General features: G+C 41.6%; 1 protein-coding gene across 1 annotated transcript in view; it reads right to left on the reverse strand.

Annotated features, from left to right (window-relative positions):
* The window catches only part of NDRG1 (N-myc downstream regulated 1), a 33,342-nt gene extending 11,317 nt beyond the window's left edge, over window positions 1–22,025 (reverse strand). The window contains exons 1-6 of the mRNA XM_005425714.2: window positions 22,016–22,025; window positions 15,655–15,733; window positions 13,008–13,043; window positions 5,364–5,469; window positions 3,828–3,948; window positions 1,111–1,173 (exon numbers count right to left, since the gene is read on the reverse strand). Coding sequence (XP_005425771.1) covers window positions 1,111–1,173; window positions 3,828–3,948; window positions 5,364–5,469; window positions 13,008–13,043; window positions 15,655–15,717 — 389 coding nt within the window. The 5' untranslated portion in view covers window positions 15,718–15,733; window positions 22,016–22,025. The remainder of the gene's footprint in view (window positions 1–1,110; window positions 1,174–3,827; window positions 3,949–5,363; window positions 5,470–13,007; window positions 13,044–15,654; window positions 15,734–22,015) is intronic.
* Between the last annotated feature and the right edge of the window lie 297 nt (window positions 22,026–22,322).

Here is a 22,322-nt window from a genome sequence, read left to right on the forward strand (position 1 = left end):
AACCAAACAGGGCAGAGACAAACCAAATATTTCCATTAACTGAAATCAGATTTAAAGCATCACCTTCAAGGTCATAGAAAATACATGGGAGGGAAGGCTAGACAAAACCACTGAGAAAAACAGGTTATTCAATGCTTTTAGGAAAATACCTGAGGATAGTTTTAATTCTCATTAGCAATATTAAATCAAGACTTTGTAAATACACTCCAGTTTAATTGATTTCCAACTGATGTTGTTGGTCACATTTTTTTGAGCAGTGCAACAGAACTGGCAACCCTGTGTCTGACATTAGGCAGTTCAAAAAATACACATCCCCTAGTGAGGTAGTGAGGTAACCTGGTCCACAGAGCTGGTTAAGAGCTGCTTATAACTGTGTAATGTCCAAACTGGGGAGATGGTCCAGCCTGTGTTTGCCAAAGCTGCCTAACCCTGAATGCCAAGTTTTCTTGGCTTGTTCTAGAAACCTCTTGGAGGTGTCTCCTGCCCTCTCCACTGTGTACCAGGAGCATGAGCTCCACAGAAAATGAACTTCTCAGCTAAAGCTGCCTAAAGCTGAGCTTTAAGGGAGGACAAATCCCCAAACCTGGTGCAGGTAGACAACCCATGAACACTGCCACTAGATTTTTCAACACTGGTGACCTGGCATCTGCACAAGATGCTCAGGGAGGTCAGACTGACCCCCTAGAACACTCAAGCCACGGAAGCAAAACAGTAAATGTCTTCAGATGGGACAGTGCTTATTTTTTTTCCCCTGCTTAACCACACAGGAAAACGTGGGTTGTTACATTGGGAAGAACAGATTGTCTGTGCCCTGCCCCTGTGAGGGCTATGCACAGAGAATACAGGAGGAAGCCCCTAAATTAGGCACATGGGATTTCTCCTAAGTTGCTTCCTGTTTAAAAATAACCAGACACTTCAAAAAGGGCCAAAAAAGTAGCTCTTTCAGAAACCAAGGCAAAAGCAATCCATCTATAACAGAGGAATCCAAAAGAACCACAAGTGTATTTCTAGCAAACAAAATGCCAGACAGCCAAGATAAAAGAAATGCCTGCTCTTTCAGTGAGCCACATAGAGAGAATGAGAAAAATAAGTAAACAATTCTGCACTCACCCAAACTGTTTCAGGATTCCAGGAATCATTTCAGCCAGCTGATCCATGGAGGGATACACATACCTAAAACAAGCACGTTTTTGAGGAGTTACTACACCACATCCAGCAGAGTACACTGGTATGTTTAGAGGCACAGTGATCACTGTAGAGCAAGTACCAAATGTGGTCATCATGAGATCACTGAATAAATGAGCTGAATTTGAATCAGGAGCAAGCACAAGTAATTTTGCAGAAATATGAGCATTATCTATATATGTATTTTATATGTAACAAGACAATAGATGTCTAAGAACAAAACAGACTGCAATGAATCTTTCCCAAGGAAAGTTTACACTTAGAACTTCTGAGAAAATTTGAACAAGAGAGATGAGTTTCCAACCACATTCACTATGTTTGTATTTCTAGTCCACCACAAAATTTTCCCAGTATTGCATAATCAGATACCACAGAAATGACTTCTAGATATTTGGCAAAAACTTAAATGCATGTTTTTAGGGACACAAACATTACCATAGGATAAATGAGAACAGCTTTCCATTAATATTGATGAAGAAAATTAAGGCATAAGAAAGGCTATGAAGCTGATGAAGAAGGCTCAATTAAAACAGCTGTTTGTTAATGCTCCTGGTCTTCTTAAATCAGAAATAAAACTTTGAGAGAAGGAGATTCTCAGCAAAATCTCAACTGAGTAGCATGTGGAAAAAATCTATCCAGAATAGAGCTGGAAAACATCTGCCTAGGATGTATCTAAATCTTTGTTATACCTAATTATTCTCTAGTTCAGTCTCCAACATATAACCAAACAAAAACCACCAAGGACTGTGAAGCATTTTATTTTTTTAGATTTTCTTTTTGGGAAATTTAGCCTTAACATGACAAAAGCTGATGTCAGTGCAACAGCTTTGGTCTGGGAGACTTTATTAAAGCCTTTCAGTACTTAAAGGAAACCCACAAGAAAGAGGAGGACAAACTTTTCAGCAGGGCCAGTTGTGATAGGAAAAGGGGTAATGGTTTTAAACTAAAAGAGGGTAGATTTAAATTAGATCTAATGTAACCCCACATTTCTCTTCACAGAGAAAAGGCACAATTCTTCTCAATATTTCTGGGTTTCACATTCTCTGAACCTCAGGGAAAGGAAACACAATTCTTATCATTTGCTGTGCCTGTGTTTGTGCAAAAGTAGAACGCAATATGGAGAGTGTTAACCCCAAGTGATGGTGTTTTGTTTCCTTGGCCTAGCAGGGCCAAGAGTGTGTGTGTGTGTCAGGACTGAGGGTGACAGTAACAGGATTCAGTGCAGTGTGAGAGTTGCGTGCAGGGTTGAGTGCTTGGCAGGTTCAGTTTTAGATGTATAAAAAAATATAGTATAATAAAGTAATTAATTAGCCTTCTGATATCCACGGAGTCCTCCTCATCATTTCTCACAGCACAGCTATAATCTAAGGAAGTTTTTTTACAATGAGGGTGGTAAACCCTGAAGCAGGTTGCCCAGAGAGGTGGTGGGTGCCCCATCCCTGCAAACATTGCTGATCAGGTTGGACAGGGCTCTGAGCAATCTGATCAAGTTGTCCCTGCTCACTACAGAGGGGTTGGACCAGGTAACCTGCAAGTTTCCCTTCTAAACCAAACCATGATTCTATGACCTAATTTGGGAATGCTGGTCTCTCAGTTGAAGGGCAGGTAGAGATAATAGAGCTTCTTACATGCCCATCATGACTACATCAAGTCTTTGCCAGCCCCAGACCATGATGGTTGCCCTCTGCAGCTGCCAACCCAGTGTTAACACTTGCTCAGGACATGAGGGCTAAGGCACTTAAAAGCTCATGATTTAAACAAATGCAAAGACAGGGTGACTGAAATAGCTTTGTAGGCTGCTCTGACAGACAACTGGGCCATTGCAGCTAACAGCAGCATCAGACCAGCTTAAATATTAAGCAGGGAAATAGACTGGCTCATGCAGTAAGGGTACTTATAAGCTCCTTAGTACGTGGTTCTCAGAGAACAACTGCTCCTTGCCCTGTGCCCTCCCCTTGGCATGTGGGCTGCTCCCTTCCTCAGCCAAGCTGCTTCTTGTCCAAGGGGCACCTCAAGGTAAACCTGTCCCACTTGCCCTAAACAGGTGAAGCATTTTGGCAATGGCAGTGCTCATGGCCCGCCAGGATTTCAAGAGCTACAGCATCATACATGGCACAGTCAGGAGTACAAAAAGCCTCTCTAAAACCTTCTGTGGGGGTCATTGCCCTGTTACTGCCCAACAACCTGCATTTTCCAGGTGGGTTATCAACTTAACATCTACCATGCTGCCATGCTTCATAAAGAGCACAGACTGACGAGGGGGGTGATGTAGAGGTTAATGCCTGTCTTGTTTATAGCAATCATTTAGTTTTCATTCAGTATTTATATTCAGGATGCCATTACAAAACAAGCTAAGTCAATATTTAAATTGACAAGATGTAGATATCTGTCAAGGAACTGCTTTACAAGCAGCCTAGTTAGCAGAGCTGAAACACAGAATTGCAGCCACCAAGTCTGCTGTGAACTGGCACAACAAAACAGAGCTTCCAAAACTCCACTACTTTAGAAACAGTGTCAGGATTTAAGATCAAAAGCCAACTACTGTGCTTAGTGCACTTACTTTTAATGAAACTGCAGATCAAGACTCTTTTTTCCAAAAAGAGGGTAACTATGAAAGCATGAGTGTTTCCCTGACAACTCACCCAGCCTGGAAAGATGGTGCTCCATCCTGCTGACCAGGTGCATCCACATGGCAGACTGCAAAGTGCTGGGTGATTTCCTGCATATCCTCGAAGTTGAACAGAGGATTGAAACAAGTTTTATCTTGGGAAGGAAAAGAAAATATGAAATAATTATGCTGAAGGAAATACTAAGTTTGCAGTTACAAAAATAATTTATTAAGCAGGTTAATGAAAAGTTCAATCAATCAGGTCAGCTAAAGTTTTCCATCTTATTTTTGTACCTACTAGAACTATTTGCTTGGTACACTTAATTCCTCAAAGTATTATTCTTTACACAAAGTTAAAATACTAACAAAATTTAGCCAAGGGTATTTACCCCAGATTTTGTCTTAGATTAAATTATCCATTTCCTTGTCCATTATCTTTTTTTTTCTTTAATTGTGTCAAGACAAATGGAAGGAAAAAAATATTCAAGGCTAAGATTGTAACTTGTGCTTTTGCCCAAATATTACAAGTTAAACATTATGTGATCAACCACTGTGGCTCAAGGCAAAAGCACCTTTTTGGGACACTCAGTGCTGTAGGCTCTGAGGTTTGAGGTGATCTGATTTCTGATTTTTAAGCAATATTAATACAGGGAGAGGATTAGCACATTTTCTTTCTGGTGTGGAAAGTACCATCTTTGAGATGCCTAGAAAATGGTTCAATACTCTGTGTGTTTCTGAATGTCCTTACAAAACACACATGGAAAATCTTGGCAGAATATAAAATACTTGTAGCTCAAATCAACTTTAGAAGAATATGCAAATCCAGAACAACTTTGGAAAGAAAAAGGTGTAATTTAAAGTTAAATTACAGATTTTCTCTGTGCTGATTTCCCGAAAATCAAAATTAAAGACACTTCCAGGAAACACAATGGCAATGTGTTTCCTGGAAGTGAATGAAGTTTTTTTTTTTTGTCTTAATAGTACTATTCACCCTCCTGCAATAGCCAGCCCATAAAGATCAGCAGGTGTTTTTAAATATTGATAACTGATTAAGAAACCATGAACTGTGTGCAACAAATCGGACTGACAAAAGAACAAACTAGGGCAGGTCTGGCTATTAACTCATCATATGACAGATAAGATAAAAGGCACCTGAATTTTTTTTTTCCTAATGCTGGCTTAGGACACAAAGCCAGCATTCATTTCATACTGACTTGTATAAAAACCCAAGCAGCACTAGACTGCTTATCAGACAGGACCCAAAGCCCCCAGCAGAGTCCTTTTTCCAGTCCTCTTGGCAATACACTATCAGCCTCCCCTTGAGATTTTTGCAGCATTCATACAAAGTCACTGTGAACTACCAGAGGTCTTTTAGAGTATTCCAATTATTTACTGATCAAGGATAAAAAAATCTGAGAATTACACTTGCTGTAAGAGTTAGGTGCCATCTAACAGCTTCCAAGGCACACAAACAAGCAAGGACCTGGGGGGGGGGGGGGTTTCCCAAGCACTGCTGCTTTCTGGCAGAGCTGTCCCAGGAGCCGGGCAGGTGAGAGCAGAGCCCACTTACGGTTGAGGCCGATGTCGTGGTAGGTGAGGATGGCCGGGCGGTTCCCGCGGGGAGTGCCGCACATGGTGACCCGCACGGAGCCGTGCACAGTCTCCACATCCTGCTCCTGCCAGGGACAACAACAGTCTGTCAGGGCTTGTCCAAGTGCTCCTGCAGCAGATCCTGATGGACCATGAGCACAGGTCCTGCCCCATTCCAGGGTCTGCCCTGCAATCCCACCCTGACACCTTTCTGCCCCATGGTACATTTTACATTTGATGTCACCTCCTCCAGTCCACAGACAATTACAGAAGCACTCAAAATGCTATCTCTAACCAGATGCTGAAGGAACAGTTTAACAGATTTTAACCACATTAAGAGGCAGAATAAGAAAACAAAGAAAGCCATTTTGTTGTAGTGACACCTTGAATAACAAGAGCTTACAACTATGACTCTCAACATTTGCAAAAAAGTAAAAGTCACCATGATAAAATATTTCTGATTTCTAGGAAAAGAACTCTAGCTGAGAAAATGACCACTATTCCCCAAAGGAAGCAGCATTAAGCAGCTTGTACATGCTTATCTGCCATAAGGATTTATTACACTGTGAAGCCTTGTGATTGCAGTAGACTTCTCCAATAAAATCAGCAGCATCTGTGTTTGTTTTATGGTTTGTGATGTACAGACCTGAGCATAAACCCAACTGCCTAAAGTTTGCTAATAGAACAAAACAACCACAACATTATTCTGATGCTTACCAGAAAAAAACATTAAAAAGTAAACTGCTATTATTTGGCATACCAGGGGTTTATACTGCTTACTGAGCTTAAAGCCAAGGACACCTTCTTTTACAAACCAAAGTCCCCATGATCACCATCTTTTGGATCTCTAAATCAGATGTGACTTACACAAAAGATGGAACAGGTTTTTGTTTCTTTTCCACTTGAACTTCAGTTTGGTATAAACAATTTGGTATTTTCCCAACACGTATCAAGGGAATCACAAACCAACAGTTATTTCTGACACTTATTTACAGTATGGTTACATTCACATAACAATCAAGGAATTATATAGGCAGTAGTCAGTCTTTGCATCTCCCCAGAATCCTTTATTTACAGCACAGGACACAGATATGATCCGTGGCACTCAGTGCAGTGCACTGCTTGCTGCTGCAGGGCTTGTTTGATTTGTTCCATGCAGTAACACTCAGAAGCAAAGTCCAAGTTAAATTGAAAGCTATCAAAAATTATGCTGTAGATATCAGAGGTGTACAGCCTCTGCAAAAATCTTTTTAAAAGGTTTGATTATGTTCCAAAATTTGAAGTAATAATTCAATCTAAATCTCAGCTCTTTAATTTGATACAAGGAATGCACTGCACATTTTGTTGCAAATAAGGATTCTAGGCAACACCATTCTACATTTCATCTATATTCCTTTTAATAACACAATTACATCAGTTTTAAGTTACAACTGAGGCAGTGAATCAAGCTCTATCCCCCCTTGCACACAGGACAAGTTAACCATGGCTGCTCTCTGAACTACCCTCCAAAACTCTAATTTTCAGATTCTCTATCTCCTCAGACCTCATTCCTCTGCATACTCACTGCATTACTTATCAGGTAAGCTGTATCTTCCACATCTAGAACCATCCTTAGGCAAAACAGGGTGACAAATCCAGCGAGTCACACAGAGGACGGGTGGCAGGTTTTTATTTTGCCCCAGCAGGGAACTGGGTTATATAGACAAGCTGCTCTCCTACATAGGCTTATGACTCCCATCATGCCCAGCTGGGGAAACCAAAACAGACTAAATCACAAGGATGTCACTCTTAAATAGGATTTGAGCCAGGTTTGACCAGGGGAAGAATGTACTCAGAGGTCAGACATCAAAGATGAACTAAGTCCTTGCCACACAATGTTTGAAGTGCCAAATTTCTAACCTGGGATTTAGCACAGTCTTTCCTGTTGCTGTTTCCATCAGATTTTGAGAAGTTTAGCTTCATTTAATGTTTTGCTACCTGAAATGCTGAAACACCCCAAACTTATGCTAAATTGAATCAGAATTGAGTTCTTTCCTAAAAGCCAGGATTAAAGTTTTCAGTAAATTCAAAAGAATGGAAAATTAGTGTAAGTCACAATGATTCTGAACAAAAAAAAAAACAAAAAAAACCAAGGCCTTTTAAATTTTTGATATCTAGTATTTCCAAAGTAGATAAGCAACATTTAGTTTACAGGATTCCTACATCACCACACTAATGTCACCAAGTTCAGCTTTTGGTGGAAAATATGGTGTTTATATTATACATTGGGTGATTCATTAATATATACTATTACAATGTAATTATAGAAAGGCTTGGGCTGGAGGGGATGTTAAATATCATCTAATTCCAACTCCCTGCTGTGGGCAGGGATGCCACCCACTAAATCAGATTGCTCAGGGCCCCAATAACATTCTATATCATTAATATATATTTGGGCACTGTCATTATACAATAGTCCTAAAGAGATTTGCAGTGCCAGTATATAGCAATTAATAATACATGAAATGTATAATGATGGCAATTAATATTTTTCACATTCTACTTTCTTATTCTTAGCTAATTAAAAAAAATAATAATTTGGCAACCTCAGCACTGTAATGAGAGTAAGCACTATTGTGTAACACACCTCCTGCTGAGTGGGGAATATTGAAATTATTTTCTCCTCAGTTAGAGAATAATAGGTATTTCATATAATCAGATTTTATTGCTAGAGCTTTCCAGTAACAACAGTGAAAATCCAGGACTTGTTTTCTTTGCAGAGAGCACTTTCAAGATTCAGGATCAACCTCCTTCATGCATGAAAGAAAAAGTCTGTTCATGGTAGATAAAACCAAAACCTTGAACCTGCACATCCCACTGACCGTCATAGAGAACTTCTCCGGAACTGGAAACCTGGATCTAGTTCAAACTCAGTGTCAACTAAAAATAGCTCAGACACAACAGGTGACCATGCTCCCAATAAGTGGCACAACACAGTCAGTTTAACAACAACTGGCTCAATTCCTCATTATTGTCCCAGTGAGACTCCCCTAATTCAATAGGGTTGTGCTGTTTTCCTGTAGCACAAATTCTTAATGGGAAATGCACTCAGGGTTCTAAAAACCAATCAATTCAAACCAGTTTGTTTGGTGACATCAACAACTTCACATGCCTATTGATCCTATTAAAGATCAAGAGATTAGTCTACGTGATGTAGGGATGGATGTTTTCAAAATGCAGAGCACTGAAAACAGATGGCAGCACATCCCAATCAACATCAACATTATAGTAAGAGGCTCTTCACCAACTGATTTGTATTAAAACACTATCTTGGAAAAAAATCCAAGGTACACTAATCCGATAGAAGGATAAAGACAAACACACCATCTGTTCACATCTCTCACTTTAACAGAGGTGCAGTCTTATCTCAGTGCACTAAACACACACATAAAAATACTTTCAATATGTGCAATTTAAGGGAAGTTGTCTCAGTTTGGAGGAGCTGGTAGATCCTAAAATAGATTTTATTTTTGCTTCAAGTGACCTTTTAATATTTTCATGAGGTTTGAAGGGAAGACTATTTGTTATCACACAGGAGGGCTCACTTATTCCTTCCCCTCTACCCTGGGTAAGTAAGACATGGATTGAGAAACATGTTTATGAACAAGCTGTTTTCTCAAGTATGGAATACATGACCAAAATATCTCAGATATCTAAAAAGGAAAATTGCACATGCACGCTGCACATTTTGCTAAATACGTCATGTTTTATATTTTAAGTAAAATACTGTATTCCATCAAGATTATTTTAAAGCTTTCAAATATACTTAATCCTCAATTACAATCTCATGCTTTTATTTTAATTCATGATATTATGACTGTTAAATACACCTCCCTTCTCTTGCCTTAGAACTGAGGGGAAAGCTTCGAAGCTTTTAAAGAAGATTTAAATAGCTTTTAAATTTCTAGGAGCAAGTATATTTTAAATTCATATTACTTAAGAACTTTATTATAGTAATAGCTGCATAATCTATTTTTTCACTTTTTCAATTTCTTGGAGATTAAAATTCTTTGAGATTTCAATGTGCCATTTCAATGTTGAATTTCAAATCCCCTTTGCCCTGAAGTTCTTTAGCATTTTCTCAATAGATTTTTTACTCTAAAATAGAATTTCAATTCATCTTATGCTTGTTTTTTCCTAAAACCCCCATGCCCACATTTCCATTTTTTTTTAAATTAGCTAACATTTCTATTCTGAATCAGCAATATTAAGAAAAAGGTTCCCCAAAATCAGGCTGAGAGTCAGGTACATTAATAAGGATGATGACTTCAGATGTAAATGTAAGTGACCCTGCTAAGGTGGAAGCCAAGAACAAAAACTTTGCAGCAGGAACTGACGCAGGTCATTGCGACAGCTCTGCCCAGGGATCCTTCCTAGTCCGATTAGCAGGGGTCACCCTGCTCTGCTCTCACTGGTGATGCAAACCACAGCCACCCCCTTCCCTTTCCTTCAGGGTCCCAAAGGATGAGGAAATCCACACAGCACACTGCAACACCCCAAACCTGGGAATCCCACCCCTCCTGCCGGCTGCTCCAGCTGATTCATCTCCCCTGCAGCTCTTCCCTTCTCCATCAACAGGCAGGAGGAGGAGGAAATAAAGCAGAAACAGATCTTTCCTGCCTATGGATACAGATGGCCACGAATGCAAGGGACAAACTCATGTCTCCAGCTGCCACACTGCTCCAAGTTCTGCTGAGTGACTGAGAAAGCAGAGTCCTGATGGACTGAAACAGAGCTGGGAGGATGAATATGCACACTGAGGAGGAGCCAGGGCTCCACTGGCTCCAAAGTTACTGAGCTAGAGACTACATACACACATCAAACTGGAAATGCAATTAAAATGTGCTTGGCTTGAAGACAACAAAGCCACTCAGGGCACAGTGCCCTGCACCGTTTATCATCAATTATCCTGAAACAGGTTTGGTCAGGAACATTCCCCTGCTTGAGATACAGGAGACCATTACTGCAATTTTCAGGTGGGTGCCACAGACATCATAACAGACAAATCGCTGACTGGAGGCAGCTCAGAGCTGTCAGTTCTTTCATCTCTTGTCTTGGCCATACCCTGGTAACTTCACAAAGATTTTCCTCCAGAGAATAACCACACACGTCTTGCAACACATGCTTTCAGAAGGGCAACATACCACTATACAGTGGCTTACTCTAAAAATGGAAAGCTGTGTTTAACTCCAGTCTGTCTAGAACTGCATGTGAAGCAAGAATCTATTTTTTCCAGACCTGACTAACTAGATAAAATTTTACTCTTGGAAGGAAAACATGTCACAGACAGATCTTTTCACTAGTGGCAGAAACAAGGTCATTAGCTGAACACTGCTTAACTTGCTCCCAGAAGGATGGAGGAACTTGCAGTGGATATGGTGAACACCCATATCCATACACAGGCATTAAATAGGAAGCTCCATCCTGCCAAGCACCAATAACTTCCTTCCCTGGCCAGGTCCATCCTCTTCCCAAGTAGTTCATAGGAGAGGTTGCTCCCTAAGAGCTTCAGCTTCAAGTCCTGAGTGACCTGGATCCTCTAGGGCCACACAGGAATTTCTCTAATGAACTAAGCAATCAAATCTCTCATAGCAGTTCCAAACCACTTTTTCCACAAATCAACCACAAAGGAACTTAAAGAAACACAGGGAAGGTATTTGTGGTTTTAAGGACCAAAACTAAGGCTCCTTTGCAGTCACAATTCTTAACAAAATGTATTGACACTTATTCTACATTTTTCCTGAACTAGAACAACATAAGATTAAACTCTTAACAAAGAGAGATCATTAAAAAAAGTAGGAGCTGGCAGAACATAGCTAAATGACAAGAACCACTGCTCTGGATTAGTGATAGTTAATCTAAAACATGGAGGGAAAAAAAAGCAACAAGTCTTAGAGAATTTGATCTTGCAAGTTAAAACAATCTATATATACACATGGTTTACAAACCAAGCAATTTATTCCAAGAATAGAAATGAAATATGGGTCACTTCTGGATTCTTAATCAAAAGACTGTAGTATTTCTGTTAGCAGACTTAATCTGGGATTGAATTTATTCAGACCAAGTGATCAATCTGGAACCAAACAGAAAGCTTCTCCCATGCTGTGCACAGCCCTGCCAGAAGCTGCATGGTGACAATCTTAACTTACATTTATCAAGACCTCAGGCAGTAGATTTCATTAGAAAAAAATTAGGAGCAAGACGCAGGATTAGTGTAAACTACAGCTTTGCTGTAGAAGTAAGAACCATTGAAAGATGAAAAAAAGTTCAAGATAGCTGTCTCACTTGGTTTCCAAGGAAAGGTCTCAAGTTTAGGCTCTATTTTTAAGGCAACTGGCACAACATTGAATAAAAATATATGGACAGGTGCTAATAAAGCACAACATGAAATAAAGTAGAGAAGGGCTATTTCCTTCAAGGACCTGAAGAGAGACTAGAACAATTTAATAGCTTTCCCCAGTTCTGCACAGTTTGCTTCCATTTCTACACATCTTGATAAAAATGAGACGCCCAGTGAGCCTCTGTTCCCAGTACACAATCCTCATCTTCAGCAGGGGGAAAACACCACTCACACTGATCATCAGGGCTGCTACACCCTCCCTGATCTCAGGTGGGAAAAACCACTCACACTGATCATCAGGGCAGCTACACCCTCCCTGATCTCAGGTGGGAAAACACCACTCACACTGATCATCAGGGCAGCTACACCCTCCCTGATCTCAGGTGGGAAAACACCACTCACACTGATCATCAGGGCAGCTACACCCTCCCTGATCTCAGGTGGGAAAACACCACTCACACTGATCATCAGGGCAGCTACACCCTCCCTGATCTCCATCCCAGCTCATCCCAGCCTGGCTCCTGCTGCCATGCAATTCCTTGGTCTCAGCTAAGAATCAGCAAGGACAAACTTTTCAGTCAAAAGCCCAAATGGCAATAAAACAAGAGGAGGCAGGAGAGTGGCAAAGTCATCTGTCAAAAGTGTGACACCCAGGGAAAGTGAAGGGGCTCCATGTGACCTAGTGCTGTGCTATGAACTTGTATGCTCTGTCTCTAAATAAAAATATAGAAATACCATCACTCCTTTTACTGACAATACTGATTGTTTAGCACCTTCCACCACCCCACAGGCTCCAGGAATATTTTGGAAAATTTCAACAGCATAATGGGATGCATCCAGAGGAACATTTCCTCTGAGGAAATGCACACACACTGCTAATGAAAGCAAATTAACTGGGGGAAGTGTGTGTCTATGTGGGAGGGGAATATATTGTTTTCACCACCACTGCTGAGGATTCTCATTCTCCTAGCAAGAACAGAACTGCTTGCAAACCAGCCACCCCCTTTGACTGAAACTTTCTCAGCTCTAGCCTGAAAAGGCCCCCTGTGGTCCCCTTCACATGGCTACAGCACAGCCCCATTCAGACCCCTCTCCCACAGTAACAGCATTCCTGGCAAGCAGGCAGGCCCTTCTGGTCACATCTTGCTGTTTTCTCAAATGTCAATTCAATCTCCCCTCGTGCAAAAAGAAAAAGAAAAGAAATGAGGAAAAAAAAAAAAAGAAGGAAATAGTGGTTTTACTTGCCTGAACATCGAAGTCTGGAAGGAGGCGAGTGATAGCCTGTGAAGAGATTTGAAAGCATTAATGGAAGTAAGTTGGAGCTGTGGAAATCTGTGCTTGGATATGTGTTCAAGCCCCCAGTTCTGCAACTGAGAGCTCTCTCTGTCCATTCAATGAAAGCTCTTCTGACGAGCATCAAAATTCACCCAAGAGCTTTTAAACCCACTAATCTTCATGGAGAAATGAAAGCCATAAAATACTAGATTACAGACCAGCAAAATGGAGGCCAAAAGCTGCCACATCCTCAGTTATTGTTAAATCTCTGAGCAATGCACTCACAAGGAGCAGTACAACTGAACTTCTGCATCACTTATTGTAGTCATGGGACAGCCAACAACCTCAGTCCTGCCTAGGGTGGGAAGTCTGAGTTCAAGAATGCACTGAACACTTGGAACTCAGTTAAGCAGTCATTACCGGGACTTGGTTACATGATGGGGAAGGTGGGAAGGGTCTTATTCTGGACAAAATTAATCTTTGCAGTGTTTGGGAAGCTGGCTGGACACAGAGAGGTGCATTCCACCCTGTCACCTGCCATAGCTGCTACTGACAATCTTCTGCACCTGTCAAGGGTGTCCACCAGGAAAGGAGTTAGGTGACAACCTCCCCACCTCCAACAGCCTACAAGGTCTATAGCTTCAAAGGAGGAAATGTCTTCTAGTTACCTCCTTTTTTGAAGGGAGAAGAAAGAAGTCAAACTCTTATTTCCACTGGACAGAAAGAAAAGAGAGGGAAGAGCAGCCAAGCAAACAGTTTATGCTGCAAAGTGCAAAAGGTCAAAGCTTGAAAAATATTGAGACAAAAAGGACAGCTTAGAATCCTGGCAAGGAGGTCACTCAGGCTGAGAAGCCCAGATAAAGTAAGGACAGATGTCAGAAGCACCATAGCTGCTTTCTTAGGGACCCTCAAGCACTGCAGTACAACCTGTAATTCTCAGTTGTGACTTTTAGGCAAAGTCTTGGACGTGTAAACAACTACCTAAGATCTGACTGAGCAGAAATTATTTTGCACAGCCTCAGCTTTAGACAATACGCTCTGTTTCACTCTTACTGTATTGCTGGTCTCATGATCTTTTAAACAAAACATTTCAGCCACTGCTGCTCCCGTGGGACCCAGGGCTGAAAGGAATAAGTGTATTTGGCAGCTGTACCAACAGCATGTGAAATAAGGGTGATCATTGCTCAGGAACAAGTTCTTGGCTGCAGCAGAAACCCAAGCACAAGAAGCCAGGACACAACTCCAGAGAGCCTCACCCAATAACCCACTCAAAACCAGTTCCCCTGTTCATCTCAATATGTGCTGAGCATCCTTCAGGGCAACCTTTTCCACTTCCTCAAAACACTTTAACATTTTTCATCTATGTTAAAATGGCCACAGAGGAAACCAAACTCTGTCCTAGTTTCCTCCATGCAGACAAAATTTAAGGTAACATCATGAACAAAAGCATATAGGGCTCCTTGTTAAGACTCCAACATTTAGCCTATGAGGTACTAAAACCCAGGAAGTTAAACAGTATTTTAGGGTATTTCTGAACTTTGAAGCAAAGATATTCCAGTACCAGCAGGACTTCTACTCAGATTCTCCTTTGCTTTGGTAGTTCTGAACAATATGGGCATTAAAAAGGGGTCTTAGTTTCTGAAAAGTTTGAGCACTGCATTCAGTGGTATCCAAACAAGCTCTGCTTTCATGCAATGTCCTTGGCAAAGAGCTGTGTATAAAGTTTCTCTAGCCATTTCACTGCAGTCACAAGTGGAAATTATTTTCTGAAGTGTTTACATAAAAGAGGGAGGGAATAAAAAAGAAAACAGTAGATAGAGCAATGAATTCTAGTGTATAAGACCAGAAAAAACCTAGCATATTTATATACATGATTGTCAAGAAAAAATGTCATTGGGAACAAGAGAAAAATCTTAGTTTTGTTTCTAGAAAACACTGAGATGTTTCTTCACATATTACAGTGAATTTTTGCCATGAACCTACCAAAGCACAGAGTATGGCTACCACTGAAGAGTCAGCCAATGAATCCAGATGTTGTTGATAGTGTTTAAAAAAAGAAAAAAAAAAGTCCAATAAAGACTGGAAATAAAAGGCCAGGATGTTTCTGTGCTGCAACTCCAGTGGCTGCAACAGGCTGTGGGTTGCACATACCCAGCTGGCTGTAACTCATGGCTCAGTGCACTCAGCACAAGAAGGGGCTCAGCTCTACCTCTGGGCTCAGCTGTGCCCAAAGGAAATGTAAAGGCTCTCTCTGTGAGATGTAGCTGACAGAGCAAAGTCTGTCTAACACTGAGAAATGCATAGCTGTAGAGGCATGTACATGAGACAGACCAATTGGCATCATTTGATACAGATAGAGACACCCAGAGCTGTCATTACGCAGAGAAGAAAAAATGCCACCATCATATTAAAAGAACAAAACCAAACAAAAACAAATAATTCAGGTCAGTTTTGCATTATTTAAAAAAATAACCCAATGAACTATTCTTATCCTATCTCCAGTTTTTCTTTTCTTCTTCCATACAATATGTTCAAAGCAATCTAAGAACACGCATGCAGATCCAAAAGCAGTCCTGACAGAAAACACAGAAGCTCTAAAAAGCTTTAGATTAATTACCTCCTCCTTCTCCACCAGAGGTTTCACCTCTGCAAGGTGAGCATCCTGGAACTCTGTTGACATGGTCAGTAGCTGATATCTGCAAAGAGGAAAAGAGATTTGTTCTCAGCTTGCATCAAAGATTAAATACAGGAACAAGTAAAGATCCTGCTCCACCCAGCCCCCACAATGACCCACCCTTTCAGGTTATAGTTTAAAAGACCTCTGCTAGAAGATTATAAATCTCTTGTAAAATGCCTCCCTGGTTTATTTATATACACACTCCTGCACAATATGAGATTAAAGAAATACTAAGGCTGCAAGATCAAACAGAAGTTTGGCAGCTTCAAAGCAGGGAATGCTGGAGAAAACAGGGTAGGGACAGCAGAGAGAACCATGGAAACTGTCATTGCAAGGTAAAAGAAGACATAGCCAAATCTGCATGACTGCCTATTAAAATGTGCTTGAACAGTTGTTTCTGAAAACCTTTATTTTTCAGTGTGTGCAAGGCTCCCTTGCTATTCCCCAGAATTTTACAGTGTGAAAAATCAAACTGGACACACATTAGCATCTTTTTATTGTCAGATTGATGTGCTCCATTCTTCAGGACAGATAAAAATCAGAGACTCCTTTAAGTGGACACCAACAAGGTTCATGCAATATTGCTTTTATCAAGACTGTCAAAGGAAGGAACAAGACTGCTGTACCCTGCTCTTGGACAGGACTGGCATTGTGATGTCCAGCCCTCAGCTGCAGGAAGCTTAACTGGGAACCCAGACACAGCAAAGCCCAGCAGAGGTGATTGCCAAGGCAAACAGAGTCACAGGTCATGGCTCAGGTGCAGAGCAGCTTCTGCATTTCTCCAGACTGGGAGTCATCTTCTCATTCCTTTGGCAAAGATAAGGGACCAGAGTCAGAGGGCTGCTCCCTGTGAGGCTCTAATGAATGACTAGGAGCAGTTCTCAAAAGAGATCCCAGAACTGCTGCAGCAGCAAATACAGAAGTCAAAGTCTTTTTATTACACATCCTTTAGTCTGCTGGAGAAATACATGTCATATGGGGTTTGGGCATCTTTAATAATAATTTCCAATTTTGTCCATCTACACAATTGTAAAACAAATTAAATATTTCCATTTAAAGAAAATTTTAGAATGGTCTCAAGTAAAGCATATGACTAAGTGTAATTAAAGCAAGCCAAAAGCCTGAAACATATTTAGGAATTATTGATTAAGTGTAACTGAACACATTTTAATTATTTTCTGAAAATAAGCATAGAAGTACAGAACACAATTTACATCGATTCTTTAAAGCATGATTCCCCATCTCCTGACTTAAATCTGATTTAAGCCCGTCATGCTGTCTACATAAATGACCTGATGGCTCAGGAAGGGCTGTGAAGCCTGCAGGAGCATTATTTTTCACTCTACCCCATGGGTCAACTCAGCGCACTTGTCCCTGGGCAAAGATGCTCTGGTGACAGTTTGCAGGACAGCTGCAAATAGGTCAGGACAGCTGGATGCTGCAGAAAGCCACAAAGGGACACACTCAGACTAGAGGAGTTAATGCTGGAAAAACATGGGTGTCCATTCACATTCAAATAGCTTTGGACTTTAGGAACTCTTCTTGCTAGCTATGCAACTGGGGAGATTTTAGGTAAAAATTAGACTGTGGATTTTAAGTTTAGAGAAATTTTTCATTAATATTTTACACCACCAGTTGAGGCATGAAGACAGAACAAAAACTAACCCCACTGCCAGTGCTTTGTACTTCAAATTTACAAGATGACATCAGGGGTACTTTAACAATCAGGAGACTCAAGTGACTCTGATTCACCCTTTTCTCCAGGTTTTTCATTATGTTTTGCCCATTACAAATTTTAATTATAAAGAATAAGCAGGAAAAAAAAATTGCAAGATTTTGAAAAAATGCAAGAGACATTTTAGCAAACGTTACATGTTTTTGTGACGACAGCTTTCTATGTAGTCTGCCATTCTACATAGTGGGCCTTTGGACACAGCAGAGAGGAAAAATAAATGCTGTTGTAATATTTGGAGGTTGAAATATTCATATGCAATTGCACCTAAGAGCTTTCTTTTTTAATTCAGCAAGTTCTGTTAAGACAATTACCTTAATATTGCACCAAATTCTGCAATAGGGATTAGAAGCACAGGAGATTTTTCTATGGTTTGCCCAAAGGTGAGGAGAGTAAGAAGGCAGGTCCCTGCAGTTTTCCAGTAAGAAGTGGCTCAGGGAACAAAGCCACAGCCACTGTTTGTGGAATAGAGCTGTTTACATGGGGTAGTTCTGGATTTTCAGGGACTCAGAGCATTGACTACAAATGAGCAAAAAAACTGCGCCAAAAAAGAACAAGATGGATGCTTTTTATAGCCTTAAAAACAATCCTGTTTTCACAATAGTTCAAAGTTGCTGCTCTGTGTTTCCGAAAGAGCCGGCATTAGGAAGTGCTGACCAGCAGATTGCATGACTGCCACCAAGCTTGCTGAACAAAAGCCCTACCTTCACCAAGCTCTCACTTTTGGAAAGACACCATATCTTGGAGCCACAGTGTTTTCAGATCAGACATTTCCAAGCTCTGGGTTTTCCTTCTGTGCATCAGGAATACCTGAAACATTCCTAGCGAGCGGCAACCTTGCGTCCAGGCGGGATAACAACATGCTGTTTGTTCACAAGAGCTGCCAAACAAAGCCCTGCTATCTGACAGCACTGTAAAAAACATCTTCTTTTCTAAGGAGAAAGATGGGGAAGTGGCTTTGTACCACCCTTGTTCAGCACAAATTTTATACTTTCTAAATAGGTGCTTTGTGCTGCCCTCTGTTATGTGACAGGGCAGCTCAAAGCTAATGTAGCTGCATAACTCTCCTAAATAGATAACCATACAAGCATCCCTTTATGCACATTTCAAAGCACTTCCCTCACAGATGCCTTCCAAAGACAAAGTTCATTTATATCTGGAAGCAATAGTGTAAAGTTGCCAACTTGGAGAAAAACAACTTTTTTTCACTCTGCTTGGCCAGTTCAGGCTGCTGAGAGGTCCCAAGTTCTCCTCTCCAGGACAAGCCACTTCCACCAAGTGGCCACCCTGTACCCAGGTACCTGTCTTAAAACAATTATACTTCTGAGAGAAAACTAAATGTTTAAAACACTTCTGAGGTGGCAAAATGCTTTCATTTCGATTGCACATCTACCTTTGCCAAGTACTAAGGCATCAAACTCTACGAAGCAAGGAAGGTGTGGGGTAGGATGAAGTCATCTGTGTTGGCTAATTTCATTCAGAGGCTTTTCTACACCCCTTCCAACCCAAAACCACTGCAGCAACTGGCCAGTAGCTCAGGAATTACTATCAGGAGCCTGATTATTTTGATATTAAAAGTTCAGAATATATCCCCTCTCCCTCTGTGTCATTGCTGGAGGGACTGCTGCAGCCTTGTTTTGGTTAGCAGAAGGTACAGGATAAATGTGCAGCCTGGCTTTGCATAACAGAGACCCCAGGAAAGTGGCTGAGAAGGCACCCATCAGGCCATCCTCAGACCCCAGCAATCATAAATACCAAACATCAGATAATATGCACGTGTGTGACCAAATTCCTTTCAAGCACAGAAGCAAAACTGGTTCCAAGACCTCCCATTTCAAACTTCCAACTTCTGGAAGCACGTGCAGGGCTGTCCAAGCTTGTGCCATGGGGTGCATAATCAAACACAATGGCCTCACATCCATGAAGGGCTTGGGGGGACTGCTACCAGCTCTTCTGCATTCCTCTGCCCTCACACCCAACCATTCTTCATCTATGTGCCATCACAGAAAACACAGAGCAACAAAAAGCTCTTGCCTCAGTTTCATAACGAAGGGAATTTCCTCAAAAATTGCTTGTTTAAACACTGGCAGCAGAGATTATTCTCCTTTTGAGTACTGATGTGTAGAAGGGTAACCAGAGCATCTTGATGGCATTTTCATCTCTGCAGGCTGAGCAAGCAGGAGGGACAGCAACCACTTTGCAAGTGGGATTAAACACTCATGAGCATCTAATGGCAAAAAGAGAAACAGCTGTGGGCACTCAGACTCCCAGCTCCCAAGAACTGGTGTTGTTCTCTTTGGAGAGAGAGGGACCATGTGAAACTTGTGCTGCAGAACCACAGGTGAAAGGTGTTTCCAAGGCAGTCACATCATTCTGCCCTTTATCCCTTGAAAACTATGGGTGTCTTCTGCACTGTCACCAAAGAAGGGAGGAAGAACAGGGGTGGTGGAGGTTTTGTGCACCTGTAGCAGCTCCCAGAACAATTATGCAAGAATGAGACAAGAATGGAGAGAGCTGAAATGTCTCCAAAGCTCTGAAAAAGTTAATTGGCAAATATCCACATAAAAAAAAAAAAAAAAAAAAAAACCAAAAAAACCCCAAAACAAACTAATCTCAGGCATCTGACAATGAGAGAAAGTTACTGCAATGCTCAAACAGCCTTTGAACCTTCCACGGTCAATTAGATCTCTTCCAGTCATTAACAGTAAATGCTGTAAACTTGTCTGACTGGCCTAACATAAACATGGCTACTGCAAACTGGAGGCAATCTTGAAAAAAAACCAAAAAAAACCCACCAAAACCTAGCCTCCACTAAGCAGAGACTACACAGAGATAAGTGGACAGCAAGACAAGACAGTTCACAGCACCCATGTGTGGTTTTTGGGACAGAATGCATCTCTAAGTGCAGTTTACATCTCAGGTATTTCTTTTATATCAAAGTTGACAAATTTAATCTTCCTGTTTGTGAACCAAATGATTCATTTGCAAGCATCCAAAGAGTTCATGCATAAGCATCTGCCCTCGCTCTGCCCTGTTTAAACTCCTCTTTGTTACAGGCCTTGCATCACGAGGTCCTTTGTGCTCAGTTACTGCTTTTCTCTGCCATCGTTCCACACAATAAATTATGAAAGAGGTTTTACAGCAGTTCCTCCTCTTTTAAAAAGGCAAATTACTTTTGATATTTAAGTAGGATCTGAACAAACATTTTGAGCAGGAAGTGTCAAAGTTGAAGACGCTCAACTACCTGGGACTCCCCGGGCTTCCTTAGCCTCCGGTTACACATTATCTCAATTTGCAACTAAAAGTTAATAATCTGAGACAAAGTTTCAAAGCAGAGCCCTTAAATAGCCTGAAGTTTCAAATGAGAAAAGGTCAGGAATGAAAGCATTAAACCAAGTATTATCAGGGAACTGAAACAGTTCTGCTGCCTGGTGGCCTCCAGTTCCCAGGTGTGATAGGTGTTCATAGGTGATAACAGTCCTGGGAGCTCTATCACCTTGCTATCTTCAAGCACAGTACACTGCTGATACTCAACCTCATTTCTTTTTTCCAACCATTTTACTTTTATTTTCTTTCAACCCTCTTTGTGAGTTACTCCACCAGCACGTTTCCATGAAGGCTCTAGTTGAAAATGAGAGCTGGCATCCAAGGGAAAAAATCCCCAAGTGTGGGTTGTTAGGAGGATAATGTAGCATAACAGTGATTTTTTTTTCAACCCAAAAAACCAAGAAGAGCCTTAAGTTTTAACCATTTTTAAGTTTACATTTATGCTATGTGCTAATCAATCTGATTAGGAAATCAAAGCCTTTCAGCCAAGAACTCAAGCCCTGTGCCAAGGAACAACTGGGTGAAGCTGCAGGAACAGAGCCAGCAGCTGACCCAGCACAAAGGCACAGCTGGGGGTCCACAGCATCCCCCCAGCCCCACCTGCCAGCAGCTGGGACACTGCTGCAGTGAGGGAGGAGATCCCCAGGCTCAGCTCCACCACACCTCCCCTGGCTCATCTCCTCTCATGCCACTGTCCCCAGTGCCCAAGGGACAGAGCTCAGCTGTGGCCACTCTGGGATCAGACACAGCCCTGAAACTGCCAGTCCCTCACACCAGGGGCTGGTCACCACCCATGAACCCTGCTGGCAGCTGCACATGGAGAGCAGCACCAAAACACAGGGAGCTGGAAGCAGCCTCTGCCTACCCCACAGATGTTGAGCAAGAAGCTGTTGCAATGTAGCTTGCACAACCCTCTCTGTGGGATGGCATGAAGAACGTTCCTTAGAAAGCTTGAGGTCCTCCTCTGTTCCACAGGAGTAGAAGCTGGCTGTGGGAAGGGTTGGTGAGCTGGCCAAAGGACACCCCTGCTGTCCCCATCACCACTTTGTACCCCTGCTGTGTACCCCCTCCCAGTATAATGAACAGCTCTCTCTTCCTAGCTGGTGGGGAAATGGAAAGATTTCAATGCCTTAGGACTTTTTTCTATTGTAGCAATCCCAAATGTTACCTACACTGCAACATCACAGCTCCATGAGGGACAGATTACAAACCCTAATGCAGTTCTCAAAAATTCATATTTACCTGAAACTGCCTCGGGTCACAGCTCTGTGACAAGTGCTTCTGTCTGAAAATGCAAAGTTCAAGGCCAGGCTGGATGGGGCTTTGAGCAACCTCACCTAATGGAAGAAAGGGTTGGAACTAGATCTCTAAACAAGACAGATCTGCTCGTTCACTCTGGTGCCAGTGTTGTGCTTTATCTTTAAAGGGCTCCAGGCCATGGGTGGCAGCACTGGAGGGTGGGAAGGATGAACAGTAATCAGCTGCTTTCCCAGGCTTTGTTTCCTTACACCCACCCTGCCAGCCAACCTGTCCCTTCCATCCCCCAGCA

The sequence above is a fragment of the Geospiza fortis genome, unplaced genomic scaffold, assembly GCF_000277835.1.
Source record: "Geospiza fortis unplaced genomic scaffold, GeoFor_1.0 scaffold94, whole genome shotgun sequence".
Lineage (NCBI taxonomy): Eukaryota > Metazoa > Chordata > Aves > Passeriformes > Thraupidae > Geospiza > Geospiza fortis.